Source organism: Corapipo altera, unplaced genomic scaffold (genome assembly GCF_003945725.1).
Source record: "Corapipo altera isolate COAL_440 unplaced genomic scaffold, ASM394572v1 74, whole genome shotgun sequence".
In the NCBI taxonomy this organism is placed as follows: domain Eukaryota; kingdom Metazoa; phylum Chordata; class Aves; order Passeriformes; family Pipridae; genus Corapipo; species Corapipo altera.
In genome coordinates this window covers 3,274,271-3,293,761 of record NW_020884934.1, presented here as the reverse complement: position 1 = coordinate 3,293,761, position 19,491 = coordinate 3,274,271, and the positions used below count along the sequence as shown (strand labels likewise).

The 19,491-nt window shown below is 42.3% G+C and overlaps 1 protein-coding gene across 4 annotated transcripts in view; it reads right to left on the bottom strand.

Annotated features, from left to right (window-relative positions):
* Positions 1 to 19,491, bottom strand: part of GRIK1 (glutamate ionotropic receptor kainate type subunit 1) — a 121,994-nt gene that overhangs the window by 38,571 nt on the left and 63,932 nt on the right. For all 4 annotated transcript variants that reach the window (XR_003530382.1, XM_027660018.1, XM_027660019.1 and 1 more), the window contains exons 2-6: positions 17,267 to 17,434; positions 14,758 to 15,015; positions 11,581 to 11,762; positions 4,635 to 4,688; positions 3,111 to 3,284 (exon numbers count right to left, since the gene is read on the bottom strand). Coding sequence is in view for 3 of the 4 variants with exons in the window: in XM_027660018.1 (XP_027515819.1) it covers positions 3,111 to 3,284; positions 4,635 to 4,688; positions 11,581 to 11,762; positions 14,758 to 15,015; positions 17,267 to 17,434 (836 nt within the window). In the remaining variant the exon portion in view is untranslated. The remainder of the gene's footprint in view (positions 1 to 3,110; positions 3,285 to 4,634; positions 4,689 to 11,580; positions 11,763 to 14,757; positions 15,016 to 17,266; positions 17,435 to 19,491) is intronic.

The following is a 19,491-nucleotide window of genomic DNA, read 5'->3' as shown; positions in this document are numbered from 1 at the left end:
TCCTTAGTGTCAGTCTGCAGGGAGAACAGAGAGGAACTCCTTAGTGTGCACCGTGGGGCCTGGGCCCTGACTGTCCCTGCTGACCCGGGCTGCTGTTATGGGAAATGCCACTATGGGCTCTCCATGGAAACCTGAAACAGTTTATAATAATTTCACAGCATCTTCAGGTGAGTTTTGGGAAGGAAACCACATCAGGCAGCGGCAGGAAGAGAGAGGTTGGTGGGTGCAGCACAGAAAGGAGTGCACGGGCAGCTCTGTGGCTTGGAGAGGAGTTTTAAGAAGCCCCAGGTCACACAGCCCAGGTGTGTAAGGCCCACATGAGCTCCCCATCACCATTCTTCTCATGGCACTCCTGGGATTGCTTCCTTTACCCTTTGCTTTCCAGTGAAATCAATCCCACCAGGCAGGTATCTACTTCTATGTGTCTACTGCCCTCAAGGATCTTGGCTTTTCTATATGAAATGGCCCCACCAAGATCTGGCTTTGGTTGCTCTCCTGTTACACCCCCCGTGCTGTCTTAGGGAGAGGTGAACTGTCCTTTTGAGGTGTCTTTTTTTGGGATTAAGTTGGATTTACATATCTAAATTCTCATTGCAGATGGATACAGCCCTTAGGTACTTAAATATCACCAGATAGATTTATTTACTTTGTGCATATCTGTTTCTTTTCAGAATGGATTTATTGGTTTAAAAAACATGGCCTCAAACTGAGATCATACACCCTGTCACCCTTTATCACTGGGAAGCTTTAGGAAAGCCTCCCCTTCACCTGCATTTTGCTTCGGTGCTCCCATGTGTGAGGTGGGAATGGCTGTGTCTCCCTTAATGCACAAGGATGCTGAACACATCAAGTACTTCCCTTTCTTGTAAAGCTAATAAATAATTAAGCAGGGGCCTTAAAAAAAAAAAAGGTACTAATTCTGCAAATAAGAAACTGGACTCATTTATAGGAACTAGAAAGCTAATAATTTTATAGTTTCTTTTCCATGCAATTACTTTGGGAAAATGATACATTTGATTCTTTGTCTGTGTCATTTACCTAAGTAAATTACAACAGCTTCAGTCTTATCAGCATTGGAGGTTTTTACTGGCAGTCAAATGTATCTGAATTTATGGATTAATCTTAATATACTGCAGATGAGCAATTGCTCTCAATGTGCTAGTCAGGGTCTGCCCAAAATACTGCTCCCACAATTGGAGAAAATTGGGAAATCAGAAAACATTGTGAATGCTGATTCAAGCAGGAGGAGACAATAACATCTGTTCTCACTGTCAAGTGTCTTAAAACAGACAGTTGTTCCAACCACACTCAGTCGGATCCAAAATCCCTCAAAATCAATGGAAATATTCCCATCAACGTCAGCAGAATTCAGAGAGGTTTTTACCTTAGACTGGGCAGATGTCCTTTCAGGACTGAATTTTACATGATCACTGCAATCCAGTCTGTCTGTGTCCCAGGCCTGGAGACTCAAGAAGGAGATTCTTGGCCAAAATTCTCCAGTGTCCTCACTTTGCTCTCCTCTCTGGGACCACTGATGCTTTTACTTGATGACATGGTGCATCCTCCAGTGATTCCATGTTGGCAGCACTGCCAGACTTGGCTGCTTGAAACTTGTGCTTATGCAGCTTGCTCCTTAACCCTCCTTCCATGTAGCAACTAGGAAGTTGTACCACCTCCCTTGCCCTTTTATTTCTTGCCTCACTGTTGCTCTGTTTTAGGGTGCAACAGGTCACCTTGTTTTCCAAGGACAGTCACCTTACCCTGGTGTCTGTATTGTCTGTAAGGTGAAAGCAGCTGAGAGTAAGCCCTGGAACTTGTTTCTGACTTTTGTATCCTACTTAAACCACTGCAAAGAAGCCCAAAGATCTCATTAGAACAACTAGGCCTCTGTGTGCAGTTTGGGCATAAAGTGAGACATGAACTCAGAGCTGTCGTGGTCATGCCCTGCTGACTCCCCACAAGGGGACATCAGGGCAAGGGAGAAATCCTGAATTAACATATAGTTCTGATCTCTTTGCACTGTGCAGTTTGTACAGCCTTATTGTTAAATGAAACAGAGCAGTGTTGCAGCTCTTCATCAAACTGAATAAGCAGAACCTGCTATGAATATTGAAATGATCACAGCCAGCTAGGAGGATGCTTTCCTTGGTGCTTGTGCTGCTTCAGAGCATCAAGGACACTGAGAGATTATGGAGACGTAAAGCAGAGGATAAGAATCGGAGATACAAAGGAGAGAAGAGTCTGGTGAGAACTTTGTTTTTCTGAGTGTTCCAGTCAGGTAATTTGTGTGTGAATTCCCAGCAGGGGTTCCCAGGGACAGCTTTCTCCCCTGCCTTGCAGAGAGTGAGCACAATGTCACTGCCCAAACAAGCAATAATGTTTGAAAATGCTAGAGATAACAGACATAATGCATTTCTCTTAAGAATGTTAAGATATTTGAAATTTTTCCCTGCAATCATCTGCAATAAAGTCTATTTCCTATCACTTGGAAATGCCCTCAGAACAGGAGATATGTCATCTTATACTGCAAAAAATGGCAACCCTTCACCCTGCAAAATTGAATGGAGTAATGTTGTCCACATACTTGTTCCAATTCTTCCCTTGACTTCTTGGGGAGTGCTAGGGAGGAAATCCTAATTTCCTGGCTTCATGACACCTTTTATCTCTCTTTAAATTATGTCTTAAAAGCCAGATTTCTCTAGAAATGGAAATTAAGAGAAAGGGCACTTTATCCATTTCAAAATGCTATTCCCTGCCCACATACACGATACCTTTCCCTGCAGGTTACAAACCTACCCCTGCTCTGAAAGTTCCTCTTTCCTGTTATTTTCCTCATTCCACACAGAACATAATCAGAGGAATGAAGCACCGTTTTTGCCTTTGAGAGCAATCAGATGAACGATGTCAGCTGGGCAGCACTGTGACAGAGAATTGTCATTCAGTTCTAGAGGGGTTTGTCACAGAGGTGAGCACAACATTGGCTCAGGGGGCAAACGCGCTTGTGTTGAAACCAGTGAAAGGAATTCTGGCTTGGGGATGACGTTGCAGGGTTGAGATCAGCCCACACGTGCTGGGACAGATGCCCTGTGACACTGTGGTGGCTCACTTACTGTCATCATGCCATCAAGGAGCCCAGTCTCAGGTTTGGGGGGTGCCTGCAGACGCTCCATCGACCACTTCTCCACGACGGACGACACGTGTGGGTTGTCGATGTTGAGGAGCCGAAAGCCCGTCATGTTCACCCCACTGTACCTGTAGGGCTCCAGGTCTAGTGCAAAGAGGTCCTAAAAAAAACCAAATTCAACCATATCTAGCATTTTTAAAGCAAGATAGTACCACTAGTCCCAGTTTGTGTTTGATTTTCAATCTAAAGCACAAATATTTTTCTTTTTCCCCTATGAACACCCTCAAAGTCTACTCATGACACTTCACTTTCAAGCCTAACTAAACCAAAGCTGTGTGAAAATGGATGACAAACCACACATCTGCTTTTTGGAATGAAAAAAACCAGCTACCCCAAACAACACCGTATTTCAACCAACCTGCACAGCACCATGTAATTCTGACTTATAGCTCTGACAACCCAACATGAGGAATTAGCTGGCCAATGTCAAGCTTATTTCTCAGTTTGGGGAAGGAAAATTCCAAGAGATGTCGAGAGCAATACACTTCTGCTAATTATGAATCCCATTTTATTCCTGCCTTGGTGACTTGCTGCCAGGATGTCTGATGGATATATCAGCCATCAAAACAAACCATTTCCAGGAGAAGATACCACCAGCACTGCTTAGTGCTTGTTCTGATATATGCTCTCTACTATCTCCCACATATTGTTGGTGGTCACCATTTTATGGTAGATTCCTGTATTGTTTATGGTATAAAATTTTAAGTTCCACAGTAAATCCTAAATTTTCACATTTTCCTTGGTGCTAAAATGGCCTCAAAGAAAAGTACTTCAAGTTCCCAACAGCCAGAGCATCTCTTCTGACTAATAAACTGACTGTTGGATTCAAAACTTTTTTCACTTCCACATAAAATTTTATTTGGAAAGGAAATAAAGAATAAACAGAGGATTATACAGGCTGATATAATCCAACCCTCTAGGACTGTTCAAGCAATATCAGTTCTTTGCTGTCTCTCTAGTCTACAATGCAAGTGAACCTTAAGCATAAATTGAGTTATATTCATATGTAGCATGTAAGTAAAAATATAGAAAAAATGTGCTGAAAAAAGTATTTAGATTTATAGGTTTACTTTTACTTGAAAATTCCTGAGTCATTTTATATATTTGTGATTTTGTGTTTTGATAAGCAAATTAAACATTTTATTGATGACCTCAGCTCCATTGCAAAGCCATTGATTCATTATTTCATTTCACTCTGATCCACCTGTACTGATGGTTCCTCCTTAATCCCATTACTGCAATTAACTTTTACTGTCTTAAAATGTTAACCAGCCCCACAGATATGGCCAAACAAAATTGTGGGTCCTGATATTAATAAGAAGTATTAGAACTCGTTCTCCAGGGATTTCCTTGAATAATGGCAACAAAGAGCTCCTAGAAAAAGGGTGAAATTTTAGTTGTCTTTTCTGCAACAGGGAAAATTAACCCCTAAATCTTTAGTGTTTCTTACCAGTGTTGTAAAAAAGTAGTGATAGTATTCTGTCATCATTCCCATGGAGAGGATCTGTTGGAAGAGATTGAAAGGTGAATGTACTTTACTCTGAAATATTCCACTGCCTTTTGAAAAGTAAGAGTTAATCTGGAACAACACATCCCAGGTCAGGAAAACTTGATTACAGCAAACCCTATATTTTTCTTCGGGAGCCAAAAAATATCCTGTTGTATTTAAATTGTGTTTTTATCACCTCTGCTCAGGAAAGAGATTGAAGATTGCAAAGCTTCTAGGACAAGAAAAATTACTAGAGATAACGAGAAGCTGATTTTTTAAAAGTGAAATTCTTTAGTCTGCAGTTTAGAAGTGTTAAAAAGGAATTTACTAGCAGACAACACAATTTGTAAGGAAAAGTGCTTAGGTACAGGTTTTGTATTCTGGGATTTTGTGAAGAGAGGGAGGAATTATGAGCTGGGAAACTACTGAGGAATTCATTATCATGACAGTAACACGGACGAAGGTTAACTCTTATTCAGTCTTGATCACTCTAGTATATGTAATTGCTATTAATACTATTTTAGGACATTTTTAGCAGTACTTGAATAGCTGTTTGAAAGATAGGGGAAAATAGTGTGATTTGGCTCACCAAAATTCTCTTTCATGGCAAAAGCCTCTGAAAATCAGTTGAGTGATTTTGTATGGCATTTCTTCACATTAAAAAACAAAAATAAAAAAAAAAAAAAAAAAAAAAAAAAGAAAAGAAAAAGGAAGAAAGAAAGAACCTGAACTTTCTAAGCTGCAGTAGATAATAAAAACAGCTCGGTGTTCATCTCAAACAACCAATCCATTTCCAGCCACTAAAAGTCAAGCCAGAAGGCAAGTATTTTATTGAAATGCTCCACTGAATTTACACATCGAAATTGCCTTTTTTATTTCTTATTTTATTAATCCTCTTCTGTTTCTTAGAGTTATCATCTGTAGAAAGGAGCAATGCAGCAACCCTGGAGGCAGATGTTCCTGCCCTGTTTACACAGAGATATCGAAATGTGGGAGCATCCACGGAAACTTCTGTGTGCTGTGCTTCCCAGCTGACCTGGCTGGACTCGGTTCCACTCCCTGGAGCCATTGGATTTCTGTGTCTGTGGGAAGGAGGTGCCAATTGGATGGGATTTTTATGATCTTTGAGCTGAAACCATATTGAAATAGCCCAATTGCCTCATATGAGGCATAAAACAGCTGCTGGGTTAAACAAACGTAGTCTGAGCCCAGGTGATCCTCTCTTAGGCCTAAATTTATTTAGTTTGCAGTTGGTCCATGGTAGTGCATTAGTATGATAGCAAGTTCTTACTAATCAGTGTAAATGGGAGGATAAAAATGCTCAGATTTCAATTGTTGATTCCTCCTGGCTTTGATTCCACCTTGAGACCAGAGAGCTGACAAGCCATTGCACTTCTCTTTTCAAAAGGTATAAACAGTCTGCCTGCATAGCAATAGCAAAACAATGGAAAAGCAGGACAGTGCTACTCTACAGAGTGCCTTAAAATACAAACTGACATTAAGCAGACATGCATTTACTGCAATGACTGGAAAGTGTGTGGCCTGGATGTTTGGGAAGCACTGCTACTTGATCCAAGGGAGCCCAGCTGCTGCTTTCATCTCAAATGCAAGGGTTGTAGCCTGAGTGTTCACCTCCTGAACACATCTTTGATGAGCACTTTTTACGAGAATATTGATTGCCAAGTAATGCCCTATAAACAGAGCAGGACACACAGCTGAGAATAATAATGATTTCAAAAGTCATGCTACAGGACTGTCCTTTTAAACAAAACAAAAAACCAAATGAAACAAACAAAACTTCACAAAGCCCTCACAAACAAACAAAATTCCCAAACAAATAGAAACAAACCCCCTGAAAGCTCAAGACAATTTCATGGAAAAAGTGAGATTCACCTGCTCTAATCAAGACACAGGTTCCCAATGGCAATTGCTGGAAGGAATTGCCAAGGACACTGAACCCAAAAGCTCCAGGAGAGATGCTCGTTGAAATTCTTCCAAATAAAGTATTGCAGCAGCCCAGGAAAGCTTAATCAACATGTCACTTTTGTATTTTCTCTATTAACAGTGACTCAATTAAGATCTGAAGATACAGACAGCTGGAAGGGTAAGTGGCACACACACCTTAATAATGTCCTTGTCTGCTCAAGGAGTAAGAGTTGATGTTGGATCTGTCCCTGACCTGCCACTGAGCTCTGCCTTGGGGACAAGAACAGCCTTAACTGCTTGTCCTCCCCAATATCAGCCATTAAGGATGACAGTTAGTTAACAGTTATTTAGCACTTAGACATGCCTGTGATATCTGAGTTAGATCTGTAGATTGACCTAAATAGGGTGCTTTTTATTCATGAATCAGAAAGACTTTCAACAATAATTTATTTACGCTTAAGGGCAATATGGTCACTAAATAAAATTTCCAATGAACAATTATTTAGTGCTCAGGAGATGAAAAGAATTAAAGCAAAAGCAAGAGGGATGCTGAGAATAATGCTGGACATCCCAAAACATTTATTACTCCCTAGCCTCAATTACTTGGATGCTCCTATTAGTGTAAATAGGAGAGTTTTGAGGACTCCTCTTCTGCTGTGTGTTTGCAACACAGCAGATCCAGGGAAAGCAGCTTCTAGGAACTCCCAGGAGTGACACAGTAATAAAAGCCAGTTAGGAGCAAAGATGGATTTCTGGTTGGGACGCTTCTGAAGCCCCTTGCAAAGCAGCTGTATGGGCACTTCCCACAGAGGAAGTGACCTCCCCACCAGAGAAAATGGACCCAGGAGCCCAGAAGAGGGAAGGAAAGGCAGCATATGTGTATTTATAGCTGCTCATAGGAAACCGGAATGAGATTTCATTACTCATTCCCATTTAAATCACTTTGCCTGTAATTTTGTAACCAATTATGCACCTAATACAAATGTCCCATTTAAACAATAATAGCTTTTACTTACTGTGGAACTCAGATGAATCTAAACTAGTAAGATCAGCCTAAAATATTCTCCTTGTAGGACTCCTACCCATCTTACCCCGTATAAAATTTGTTCTTCAGCCAAACTCAGATATGGTTGGACAATAAATAATAACAATAAAAGATAAAGAGACTTCCATCTCTAATCACCCATTTCAGATCAGAAGTCTGGGCCTTGTCTTTTACTTTTAGCTGTGGGTCATGAACAACAATGTGTCAGTGGTCAGATTATATATGGCAGGCTGAGAGAAACTGGATAAAAATATCCTCTCTTATGTCTGAAAATCTCTTTTGGGTGCCCTGTTCCTGGCTTGGATCATATCCCAGCTCCAACTTGATTTATTCAACTTGTAAAAAAATCCCTGCCTTATTTAGAGCTATTGTCAATCTTCCTTCAAGGAGGGCTGGAACTGGAATGGTGGGGAAGGGTATTGGTGGGAACTGCATCAAATACTTTCTTTCACTCTGCATTTTCCTCACTCATGCTATTATTTAATTCCATGGCCATTAAATGAATGCATTTCATTACCCAATTAATTAGTCCTACCACTCTTTTCTAAGATCAGCAAGACGCACCATAATGAATAAAATCCCCTCTACTTCCTTACCTCCCAGGTGTCTCAAAGCTGAAGATTTATATTCTCACATTTATTATATTCTCACATTTATTACTGTACAGCAAAGCACACCATGGTGACACTTAGTTTTCGTACTTCTGCAGGAACTGAACTAATTTTTTTTTTTTTCCTTGTCTGTCACATAGTGGAAGTGAACACAGAAATCTTTACAGAATGCTCTCTGGTGTCCTAACCCTGATTAAATATACAGCACACTTCCTAGAATTTATTTTAGAGGTGTGAAGAAAGGAGTAGGTAATTTAAGGTTAGCAGGAACATAATTTCCGTTCCTGCAGTAAAGTCTATGTCAAGTCTTGGTGTGTTAGAACAGAAGGAAGGTTAACCATTAAAACTTAACCTCTTCAGCTGAGTTCCTCATACAAAAAGGCAATATCACACTAAATACAGCATGTGCAGGATATACTGGAAGATTTGAGCATAAAACAGATTGCAATTTGCAACAGCTAGGTTTAATTTACTCAGGGTCTTTTTATCTAATCTAGATAGAGCACCAAACTTCTGTCCACCAAATATTTCAGGTAAATGTCATAACCAGCAAATTTTTCTGTAAGGAAGTGTTTCCATCTTCCATGTGTAAGGGACTCAGTCCTGCTGGTTTTAGGCAAGTTTGGAGGGTGCCTTATCATCTCACACTCTTTCAGATATATCTGTTTTAAGCTTGGAAAGGAGGGATATGTGGGGCACCCTCGGAGCAGAGCAGGACAGTCAGTGCTGAAGTCACACAGGGAGGTTCCTATAGAGCTTAAGCAGATCCTGAATGGCACTTTGGTAATCCCAGTTTTACCCTAAGAAACCACAGCTGCTCTCAGCTGCTGCTTCTGGCTTCTAATTCTCTGTTAGATCTCTCTCCTTGTCACATGATGTTTCAGTGTTCACAAGCTTTAAAGCTCCACCAGCCAAGGTGTTCAAGGAGATGATGGGAGTGACAGACAGGGGCAACTTCTTTCATCAGCTCTGCTGGTGTGGGATGTCTGGTTTGAAAAACCCTGAGGCTACAGACCCTGACCCTTGTAAAGTAATATAGAGAGAAAATTCAAAGTGACTGCTGGAAAAGGCAACAATTAATAATCCCAGTTTCCTCTTGCTCCTTCCAGATCTGGGTGAGGAGAGGGCCAGGCCTCATTAAGATGGTCAGGACTCTGCAGCATGTCAGAGAGAAGGGGAAATGTGTGAGTTTAGGGAATAGGTTGTTCAGCTTTGTGCAGGCTTTGTATTTTGTTTCAATTAGGTTATTGATTCTGCCTGCTCTTGTTGTGCACAAGCTCAATGGTGTTTTAGCTGAAGCTATAAATAAGCAAAAGTTGGTCTCATTTAAGAAAGGAAATCTGTCTTTTGAGCTGTTCTGTAAACCAAAGGCTGAAGGAGGCAAGTGGAGGAGTCACCTCCCCTGGTTCCGCAGCCCAGTCATGAGGCTGGGTCAGGGAGCTCCCTAGGATGACTCTTTCAGCACATAATTAATTCTGTGTTAGCACTTCTGCTCCCAGGAGGACCTTTTGGGCGTCCTTTGCCCTGGTGCCCCCTGAGCGCTCACACGAGCAGCCCCTGCTCGCGTGGGTTACGAAACATCTACTACATTATTGAAACACAGAGGGAAGACAAGCAATTGTTGCTTAGGTGACTCTGATTCCTACCCCTGTTAGAAATCTTATATAATTTAACAACAATATGTATTTTTTCAATTTTTATGTATTAAATCATTTTCAAAGTCAAAAATATTCTCTACTAATATCGCCGAGTTTTCTTAACGTAATTTCTCTTCCACATCTTGCTTTCATTCGGGGTAAAATTCTACAGGGGTTTGTGTGTGCAGGGAAGAGAATGTGAACCAGGGCACTTCATGTAACCTCCAATCAGGTGAGTCCCCCATGAATTCAGAGCCCTCCACCCTGCACATTTCACAGCTGCCTTTGGCAGTGAGGAGCCTCCATCCCTGAGTTATTGCTGCCAGCACCTGTACTCAGCCACAGAACTGTCTCATAGAAAAGCCATTTTCCCTTTCTTTCTAGCCTATATTTATGTTGTTTCCTTTCCCTCAGCTCTGATCCACAGGTGCACCTCTCTTAATTCTCTTGTTTTCTTCCACACTGTCATTCCCCATCCTTCTCTGAGTTTTTAAGGCACTGCAGAGCATTATCTGTGTCTGCAGCCTGTCAGTTGTCTCCCTGATCCATATCCCACACAAACCCTTCTGCTGCTTTGCCCTGTTTAAGTGCATCTTTTAACACTCCCTCCTCTTCCTTTGACACTCAGATTTTGCTTTTTGGGGTTTTTTTCAATACTCTGCTTGGCATATTTAAAGCTTTGTGCCTCCTGCAGTGTTGCCAGACATCTGTACTTTCTTCTTGCAGATACTTGAAAATCCGTGTTGTGTTTAACTCTTCCCCCATAAATCTCCTTTTGGATCAGCTTGTCATGTTTTAATGCTTTTGGACAGCCCTGCAGGGAGCAAAGTGAGGGGAGAGCAGCTCCTGTCTAGCTCCTGACCTCCCCTTGCTTTTCCCTCACATTCCTGACGTCTTGCCTGCATCTGGCCCTGCTGTAGCTTGAATAAATAACTTGCACTTAGAAAATCCTAAAATTTAGTACAGGCCAGCTTCCCTACAGCAGTAAATCTACCCTACGAGCTCACAGGAACTTGTGCTGCTCTGTGTTGCATCTGATTTAGGACATCATCCTGCAAACCCTTGTTCTCAGGACCAAGATTCTCTAGCCTAGAGAGGAAGGTTTTAGGTTCCACAGACTAAGCTGTCTTACTAACTTTGACACAGAAAACTACTCTGAATAGCTTAAATATTTCAGTGAAACATTCTGGGATGGAAGGAGAAAGGAACCTTTCTGGGACACAGGGATGTGAATGCAGAGTTAGGTTTGCTTGCAGTGAGTTAATGCCCTGTTGTTCCTGTAGTCAGCACTGAGAATGACCTGAAACCTCCACAGCAGCGACAGCTCAGCACTCCAAAATGGGCCCTCCCAGGTTTGGGGGTTTTTTATGGGAAAGAAATAAAAACTCTATTGATTAAACCAGGACAAGCTAAAATAAATGTAATGATTTTCCTAGTCAAGCAGAGACTGAAGTATTAAAATGAAATGCACGTTTCCTTCTGTGGGATATTGGTGGGCTTCTCTTTGGATGTCATTCCTGCTGCCTGTCCTTATGGCTCTGGGAAGCCTTGTGCTTCTGCAAGAGTTTCTCTCCCTGCCTTTGGCCTAACTGGGAGTGCATTCAGTTTTAGTGTATCCCAGCAAATGAAAGCTGACAACTTTTGGGATACAAGATCCCTGCTGTGCTTTGCCATCCCCTTCCCGTTACCTGCTTGAGGATTTCTGCGGCCGTTTCATGGGAGCAATCAAATATCACATAGAATTCCTTGCCCTTCTTCATTTCCTTGAGCAAAGGCCTGGCATCCTTGTTCCCAGAGGGCAGCTGGCGGATTTTGATTTTAATGTTGTACCTGGAAGGGGCTTTGATGAGCTCCTGCAGGCGAATTAGACCTGGAAAACGATAGGAAATTATACAACTCACCCTCCTGTGCCATGAGGATTGATTGCCACTGAAACAGGGTCTCTTACCAGTTCTCAACATATTTCACATTCCCTAAGGATAATTGTTAGCTCCCTATTTGCCAGCCTCCTACTAACATTATTAAAGCTTTTCATTTCCATGTTTGTACTTGGCTTCGACATCTGAATATTTGAAAGGTATTTCTAACTGCTTGACTACAGGATGTGTTTGCATTGATGTAATACAATATAAACATACTGTAATATGTTTAAATTTATATAGTTCATTGCAAAAAGCACGTAAGGCTTCTTCCTTGGCAGCCAATTATTATTCCAACACCAACCAACAAGAACACAGAAGTAAAGAAACTTTCTTCCAACTCTCCTGCCTAATGTAAGGTCACTCAGGAAGTGTGAGACCTTATAAAGGACCAAAATATTTTGAGATCCAGCTTTACATCTGTAAACACATCTGTAAAGAACATGATTTCTTAGATTCTCTCTTCAGCTGGCACAGGTTTACCTCCCTTATTTGAAGTCAGTGGAGCTCAAGCAGTTGAAGACTTGTCCAAGTGTTTAAACACAGTGCAATTCCACCAGCTAATTCAGCACTCCTACATAATTTGTACTGCCTCCAAAACCTAAGGAAGACAGTTAAGAGCTCTTTGAGGTGTGTGATTACAGTCTCTTTCTCATTATCCATGAATGCAATTTACCCACAAAAAACCCCGTGATCTCCTGCCGAGTGAAAGCAAAAGGCTGCCTTAAAAATATGTGTGAAGAGAGAGGGGGGGGGGGGGGGGAAGAATACAGGCAAGAAGCACTTCTTGAACAAAAATCAAACAAATTATTAAAATAAAAAAACTCTTGGCTCTCCTGCTGAGAGTGGGTATATTTGTCCTGGGTTGAATGGTCCAGTGGTATGGATAAGGCAAGACAAAACATCCCTGTTTCTCCTGGGGTTACTGAGGGTTTGCTGTGCTGAAGACTGCTGGCTTTCACTTGAGTACTGGCAGAGTGCTTAGAAAAAAACTAATCTTTCCCTCTGCCTGCAATGCTGGGCCTGTTCTTTGCAGGTTTTCAAGTATTAACAATCAATATAGAATATTAAGCATTGTGAGCATTCAAATGTAAATTGCTGCTGTGGGATCAGAGCCTGGCTGGGAGCCAAGCTGGGGGACTATGGAACAATTTGAGCTCATTATTGTGAGAATGGGGCACATGCTTCCAACAAAAAGGAGGGGAGTTTGTGAAATCTGGCTGTAAAGCTGCAGGTTGGTTGTACCAAGGGTTCAGCTGCAGTCTTGGCCACTATAATCAATGGCAGCTCCAAGAGGGAAGACTGAGATTTGGGAGGAAGAGTCCCGAAACTTTCCTCTTTCCACAGCCTCAGACTGAGTACTGTTGTTTCTCTTTCCAGCAGCTAAAAGTACTTATGTACAAGAGTGGTGAAGGGCAAAAGAGAAGGATTTGCCAACCCACCTCTACCTTCTTTTAAGGGAAAGAAATTACTGCATACCTTAAAATATCTACCTTGGTCACATCAAACTTGGACCTTGCACTTCCCAGCCCTTCCCACTGCCACATGAAGATAAAGCCCAGGAATGGTGTACTGAAGGAATCAAAGTGGCAGTGAAGAGAAGTGCAGTTATTTTTATGGAGGACAAAGCAAAAGCCTGAATTAGCTGACTGCCAGACAATTAACAGCACAGGGGAACAACCTTCCTCTTCCTCCTACTCAGCAAATCCAAACCCTTGGGTATGATACCACCAAGCATTGTTTTAGGACAGATTTTAAATGTGAAGTGCTCAGACTGGCTTCAGGTGGGAGTGGGGAAGGTCTGGGCAAGTGCAGTGCTTGGGGCACTCACCATTGAGAGGAAAGGTTCAGTTTAGGGCTTTGAAGCAAAATCAGTAAGGATGGAAACCTTCATCAACTTTCTTGGCCTACAGTAGTCTCTGAGATTAAAAAATAGGCTAATATGTTTTTCCTTCTTGTAGTGTAACAATGAGAAATAAAAAAAGCTTAAGTGGCATCACTCTAACCCAAAATCCGAAGACTATTTATATCAATCAAAGCTGACCTGTTTACTTTCCTGACTCCGAGTTAATAAGATGATTGATGACTAATTTACTTTGTAAATACCTCTGCAAATGAAGTCTCTTTAATATCAGTCGTTTTTGTAACTGAACACGTACACAGCAGTTAGCATTTTGGAATGCTAATATGGTAATGGGGTGGGCTGAAAAAGGCCTGTCCTTGTTCCTGTTTTGTCTGGGATATTTGCGTAGGAGCTACTGCAGAATGTCCAGCAGAGGCCACGAAGATGATGAGGGGTCTGGAGCACCTTACTTATGGGGAGAGACTCCAAGAGCTGGGCCTGCTTAGTCTGGAGAAGAGAAGGCTGAGAGGGAATCTCATCAATCCATACAAATATCTCCAAGGGCTGTCAGAGGATGGTGCCAGGCTGTTCAGTGGTGCCAGTGACAGGATGAGGAGCAGTGGCCATAAACTGAAACACAAGTTCTACCTCACTATGAGGAAGAATTTCTTTCCACGGAGGGTGGCAGAGCACAGGAACAGCTGCCAGGGGAGGGTGTGGGGTCTCTCTGTCTGGAGACATTCCAGACCCACCTGTGTCCCTGTGTCACCTGCTCCAGGTGACCCTGCCTTGGCAGGTCCCTTCCAACCCTGGCTATTCTGTAATTCCGGGATCGTGTGATCAGCTTGAAGCTGTGTTATCAGTTCCACAAATAGGAAGCAAAATGGGATTGAATGTTCAGAATCCAGGGGCTGTCTCCTGCAGACTCCTTAAAGTCTGCTGGAGTGAACAGCTTCCCAAAATCCACAGCAGCAGCAGGACAGCTGCACCTCACAGGAGGTTTTGCTTCTGTGTTCTGACAAACTGAACTATCACAGGCACTCTCCCCCACAGAATTCCATGTATGTACTTAAACAGAAGCCCACGACCTGCAGTGCACCAACCTGTGCTGTCTTCATACACCACTGTCACTATCTTCCAGTTGTAGTACAGCACGAGGTCCAAGACTGCCCTGCTGATGGCTGTGTAGTCCGGGTAGAGGTTGATGTAAAACGCATCCTTGTTGTCCACCGTGGGGTGCTTCCATCGGGTCTGGATGTGCGGGACCTCCAGGGCATTGCAGATGGACTGCACGGCGCTGACGGAGGAGCTGTGGGAGGGCCCGAACAGGGCCGCCACCCCCAGAGCCAGCTGGTCACACGCTGAGGGCAGAGCAGGGGCACAGAAGGTGTTGGTTGGCAAAAACAAGGAACTTGGGTAATGCTTCCTGAGATCTTTTATCCTCCACCCATCCCCAGCATTTCACAGTGAGAGCAGGTCACTGTGTGGCTCTCAGACCCACCGAGAATGGTTCCTGAAGCATTTAGAGGTTCTTTAGAGGGTAAGGTTATTTAGAGGGGCGGCTGAGGGAGCTGGGGGGGCTCAACCTGGAGAAAAGGAGGCTCAGGGAGGACCTCCTGGCTCTGCAACCCCCTGACAAGAGGGGGGAGCCGGGGGAAGTCGGACTCTGCTCCCAGGTAACAAGGGACAGGACGAGAAGAATCAGCCTCATGCTGCACCAGAGGAGGTTCAGGTTGGACATGAGGAGGAATTCTTTCATGGAAAGGGGTTTTAAACATTGGAAAGGACTGCCCAGGCAGGTGGTGGAGTCCCCATCCCTGGAGGTGTCCAAGGAAGGACTGGACATGGCACTCAGTGCTCTGGGCTGGGGGACAAAGTGGGGATCAGGCACAGGGTGGACTTGATGGGCTGGGAGGACTTTTCCAACCAAAATGATTCTGTGGTTCTGAAAACAACTTTACTGATTATTATTATTATTATATCCTAAAACTTACTGGCTGCAAATCAAAACTCAAACAACTTCCCTGCTTATGGCCTTCAGGTAGCATTTTAATTTCTGAATTTCTAATTTTGATTTCTAAATCGCCTTTCTCAGAATGGCTATATCCTGGAGAAACCAGGATCTTCCAGGTTACAAGCTTGCCAAAGGAACATCACATGAATTAAGTTTCATGGCAGCATGTCAGGAAATATGTTCAGGGAGTCACAACAGACACTCTGTGGATTCCCTCCCCGACTGGCAAGTTTCTACCTCTGTGTGTTGCTTTAATTTCAGGCTACTGAAGGAACATAAACAGTAAAGGGCACCATGATTCACTGAGCTCCATAATCTGTGTGTACAAAACAGGCAGTAAAGCCTAAAGCCCTCAGTAACAACACGGGAAATAAAGAACCAACACACACTGACATTTTTATACCTCTCCAAATCAGTCAAACACTAACATCAACAAAGCTTTCTTTCTCCTTGTGCCCATATCTCAGCCCAAAGAACCCCTCCTGGAGGTAATTTTCTTTTCTCTCCTATGTTTTTTCAGGTTGTCAGACAGAAGATGAAGTAATATTAGCTATTTTTGCCCATTAGTAACATTTACTGCAGATGTTTTTAATAAGGTTTATGGACTGGGACAAAGCCCTGCACTGAGTTGCAATGTTGTCCTTTTGTAAGGGTGCTCTCAGTGGGAAATTACTGTGATTGAGTGAAATATTAAGTACACAAACATCCACGAGCTGAGATTTTTTAAATTTGTATTTAGCTCTCTGATTGTAATAGAATATGACAGAAAATCAATTATTTTCTGTTTTCAGTCTACAAACGAGTGTTTTACAGACAGCATAAAATGCACAGGCTTTCCAGGTCTAATTCAGAAGCCTTTCTAAAGGATCATAGGTTTTAATGTGCAAATTGCATAAATACCATCAATAATTCATGATGAGAAGGAATCGCTACTGTCTGCACGAGTTTCTTGCATGCAGATTGACAAAAATATTTCTAATTAACTCCTTACTCCATTTTAAATGGAGAAGGTACATGAGAACAGTCACAGGAGAAGAGATTCTCACTGATACTGATCCTGTATCAGTCTGGATTAAATGGGTTATAAACCCAGCACACTTCAGTTTTGATAGCATATAGTTCCAGCATGTATGGGATAATTAAAAAAGAATGTTCTTCTTAACAGAGAAACTTCTGTCTCTAAGCCACTGAGTGTTAATATTTCAGGACAGGGAGACTATTGGCCTCTGGTCTTTAAAGTGGAATAGAAGTAATTTGTTAGGAATGATGGCTATCTGTGCTAATTATGGGTTGTGGCATCCCACTGTGCTTCCTGTGAGCCCAGGATCATTTTTCTGCAGAATTCCAGGTGGCAAATCTATGTTTTGGAAAGAAAAATGGGTTGGACTTGCCGCCTTCCATCTGGGGCTCTTAGCATGCAGACAGAAACTAGTGTCAAGTCCAAGCCCAGCTTGATTCTGAGCTCAAATATCTTTGAAACATTAATTTTATGTTGCTGTTCATATACAGGATACAATCAGAGCAGAAAAGGAGATTAGGCTGGTAAGGTGTACAGTACAAAACATGTATGCTATTGACACAGTAATTGAGATAATTACCTCTTCTCGAGGCTTCAAAACTATCAAAAAGGTTAATTCTCTGGATGTCATAGGTTAATGTGGTATTAGGCATCAGTGTTCTGTTTCTATTAATGTTGGTGACAGCAAACTTGAAAGCCAATTCTTCAATATTAACAGGTTCATTTTCCACAGTTTCGAATATCCCTCCTGTTGAAACAGAGACAAATGAGAAGGATTATTCACCTCTGCATCGCTGTACATGAAAAGAGAGAAATAAATTATGAGCGATAATTTCTGAGTGTTTATAAAGGAAAACCAAATCACTGTTCAAAGCACTACAGCAAAAGCACATTGGATTATCAGTTTTTATCTCCAGAGGCGCTGCAGGTTAACCCAATATCATGAATGTTGCTTGGACAAACATCTGGGAAAGATGAGGTGTGTTTGTTATTCAGGCTTTTCAAAGGAAAATTTTTAAATCCTTGTGAAAACTTCTATCTAATGAAAGCACTGATATTCACGGGTCTTGTCCCCCTGCTCCAACCTGCTCTGTATTTGGAGATGAAGCTTGGACGTGTTGGAGATGTTTTCTGAAGTGTTGCAAATCCTGGCAGTGCAAGATCCACACTCGGAAGCGATTGAGGAGCTTGAGAGGAAATGGACTGAAAGTTTCCCCTCGAGGTCTGTGTTGTAGCAGGGCTCTGGGTTTTTTAGAAACCTTAGGCAATGTCACTGGTCATTTCTCAGTTTGCTCAGGGACAGGGGACTATTTTTACTTTTTCCAAGCTCGTTGCTGAATGCACTGAAGTTGGTGATCCAGAACATGGCCAAGCTGCTCCCACAGAGGATTCACCTCCGTGCCAAAGTGCTGAGTCGCGTCTCCAGTGGTGAGGTGTCTACCAGAGCCTTCTGGTTTGTCTCCTTGCAAGGACAGTGCTGGACCCAGCACAGTCACTCCCAGCTTCCCATCCTTCCTCTGGAATCTTCTACCATCTATTTTGATCTACTTGAACCAAAAGGTGTCCAGACCCACCCAGTGCAATTCCAGCTGGGCAGCTGCTCTTCGAGTGCTCTTCAGTTTGCTAGAACTTTTTTTCCTACCATTCAAACTGGAATTTTGTACACTTCTGGCTCCTTTTTTAGAAAAAATGAGGTGAGTCAGGGCTGTTTTTTAACCTGGAAGCAAGCTTTTCAAAAGAGGGCTGTAAATAACCAACCTGAATTTCAGAATGAACTTCTCTGGCACAAATTCTGAGATGGGGATGGTGGCTGTGTTTCAAGTCAACAGGTTGTCCCACTTAGACTGGGGTGTCTGTTCCCCCTAGAGGCTTTATTATGCCAACAACATATCCTGACTGTCCAGGGGCATTGGGATTTGATGAATGCATAACAAACAGAGCTAATTTAAAAAAAAAAAAGCTCCTCTAAACAGCAATCTCCAGCTTCACTACTTGATTTTGCAAGTATAATTTACTCATTTAGTTCAAGTCACTAGAGAATACTTTGGATTTCTCACTTACATATTTCCACACTTCCCCATGTGAAATTTGAGGCCCAGATATCTCTTTCTATTTTCTGAGCATCTGAATGCATTCAGATCAGTGAGCTGCAATCTCTTACAGTTTTGATGTCGCCGATATAGGAATAGCGCAGCCATTAGCTGACAAGCAGAAACAGTGGAATTAAAGCCTGTTTGGAATGTTAACCCAGCAATGGAGGCTATCAGACCCAAGCTGGCAATGCAATCCCCAGCTACTCTTGAATACAGAGTGTAGTATTATCTCTTGAACTCATATATAGCAACGCCTTAACGTGACTTCAGCAATTTGCCAACTTCAGCAATTTTCTTGTTCTTCACTATATGGATTTCTCATTTACTATATGGATGTATTAAAACCTGAAAGACTTTCTGGTTTTTTTCCCCTCTCCCTCATAAAACATGCAAGTGGTTACAAGAGACTGTGACACACAGAAAGAGCTGGAAAAAATTTAAGGGCAGGTTTTGGAACCAAACATAAAACATCAAGTAGAATGCTAAAAGACAGCAGGATTTTACAGAGCTTCAAACTCCAGATCACCTGAAGGGAAAAAAAAATCTAAAGCCTGTGATGATACCAGTGATGATACCAACAAGTTTATTGGTTAAATACAATTTTCTTTCCCTGTTTTCACCTGAGGAAGATGGTTATTTTCAGTCAGCTATAATGCCAGCTTGGTCTTGGGCCAGAAAGGTTCAAGGGCTGGGTTTTCCTTGACCCCTACTG